Here is a 2,054-nt window from a genome sequence, read left to right as displayed (position 1 = left end):
GGTATTGTATTTAGCCATTTATTTGGAGGAATAGCAGGTGAAGGATACCTTGATTTCCGTCTCATAGGAGCATCATGATGCCAATGATTGGCACAGATACCCATATAGTCTGCAACATCACTCGAATCGATATTATTTGGCAGTGCACTAATCCATATTTGTCTCTCAATTGGATCCGAATGAAATTTATATATAGTTGTCTTTTCGCCATGTCTATAATTTGAAGTGCAATCAAAAACAACATTTTCGAGGCATTTTCGGTTATTATTGATAAAAAAGTAATGATAAAATGTTTATTATTTGCTTAAAATGCATTGCCGAATCCATTGTACAGGGAAAATGAGGAATAAACAACGACAATTCACAACTACAACAAAACTTAATGGTCACTCCATGAAAATGAACAACAGAATAAGGGCGATTCACAACTACAAGTGGTCAATATGTACAAGCAAGACTGAATTCTTAAAAGTGTGACATATGGCACTACTTGACCTAGGTGATGCTAAGTGTGTGTATGTGTGTGTTGTGTGTGTGTGTGTGTGTGTATGTGCGTGCGTTTTAGTCTTAAAACTCTAGATAGCTTTGGTATGCGTACGAGCGTGTTTGAGTAATGTAATTAATGCCATCTCATGCAGGTAACCGAGGTAACTCAACTCTCGCCCCTTCCCCCAGTTCAAAAAAACCATGGGCCTTCCAGATTTTTTTGGCCACGGTCGCTCGAACTGCACGTCTCTAGAGTGCTATGCACTCACCCCATCCCACCCCCATACCCAGTGTGTACTCACCCTCCACGAGACAAATTTCACTCACGCGTGGAGACGTGCGTCAAAAGGGGACGGCTCTTCCTGTAATCGGACACCAGTTTCGTTCATCCTTCTAACATCAACATACACGCACCCCCACCCACTTTTCTTCTACAAACCCCAGAGCCGCCCCCCCCCCTCCTCCTCCCACCCATATTCAACTTTAACCTCCTTTCCCGGACATTTCATTCTAGATAACAACACATATAACACACAATTCCAGATGTCAAAACTTTTAGGTTTTCTAATTTCAGTTTTTGCAGTCGAGTGTATAATTCTGACACAATTTCAGAGATCCTTCAAATACCATTTCATGGAACATACGAACCTTGCAACTCAGTCAATGTCTAATTAAACTATAATTACTTCTACCCGTTTCTAGGCGAATGAATTTATATGTTCTTTTATCTCGACAAAACCCAGTTTGAGTGCCACTTCGGCGCGTGGCATTTTTCCTGGTAACGATTTTTTTTCTTACATGATATTATGATGTTAGGAACACAAACTGTATTGCAAAGAGAATGTTGCATTCTCTTGCATAATATAATAAGAATAGACATGTGAAACCGAGATGCAAAAGTTGAAATCAAAAACAATTATTTAGAATGGGAGCGATCTATATTCAGGTTTTCGCTCAATCGAGTCATCGATTACATGTTTTGTTGCTATTCAACGACTGGATATTTTTTTTTTGATAAACGTAAAACGCTAAATTGTTTATGAACGTTGTAAACATAATTATGTGTCAAGCTAAACAAACTGAAAAATCGTGATGTTAGATTTATTACGTAAGTCAAGTTGAGCACAATTTGCAATGTGACCAATGACTTAAGCACATGGAGAAATAATAATAGATCGTCCCCATTAATAAATATCATTTTAGAAGGCAATGACACTTCGTAGTTAGACCAGGTAGGCTATCTTTCAATCCAATCGTCCCTTTTACAGTTTTTAACTCCTATATCAAGTCAGTGTAGTTTATGCAATGCTGAAATCAATATCAAAATATTGTCTTCAAGGAAGCATCTTCCATAGACAGAAAAGAATAAGTAATTTCAAAATGTTTGTATTGTGTGATAGGGTGGGGTGTTCCAATTCGGACCCTCGAAATGCTCTCTCGGCTCAATGACTTCTATTGGCCTCACACCGTGAGTAATTGTGAAAATAACTTTTGCATGTAGCAAACACCATTCATCTAAAGTTTTTGATAAATTACTTGTCTTTTATCACATTTTATTTGTGTGCCTT

The 2,054-nt window shown here is 37.9% G+C and overlaps 1 protein-coding gene across 1 annotated transcript in view; it reads right to left on the bottom strand.

The window, feature by feature from the left end:
- Positions 1–104, bottom strand: part of LOC144962645 (uncharacterized) — a 1,711-nt gene extending 1,607 nt beyond the window's left edge. Inside the window, exon 1 of the mRNA XM_078895755.1 lies at positions 1–104. This exon is cut by the window's left edge and continues 437 nt beyond it. Coding sequence (XP_078751881.1) covers positions 1–104 — 104 coding nt within the window.
- Positions 105–2,054: the final 1,950 nt, after the last annotated feature.

The sequence above is a fragment of the Berghia stephanieae genome, chromosome 1, assembly GCF_034508935.2.
Source record: "Berghia stephanieae isolate SIO BIC M18660-M18661 chromosome 1, UCSD_Bste_1.3, whole genome shotgun sequence".
In the NCBI taxonomy this organism is placed as follows: Eukaryota; Metazoa; Mollusca; class Gastropoda; order Nudibranchia; family Aeolidiidae; genus Berghia; species Berghia stephanieae.
This window is presented reverse-complemented; position numbering and strand designations above follow the sequence as displayed.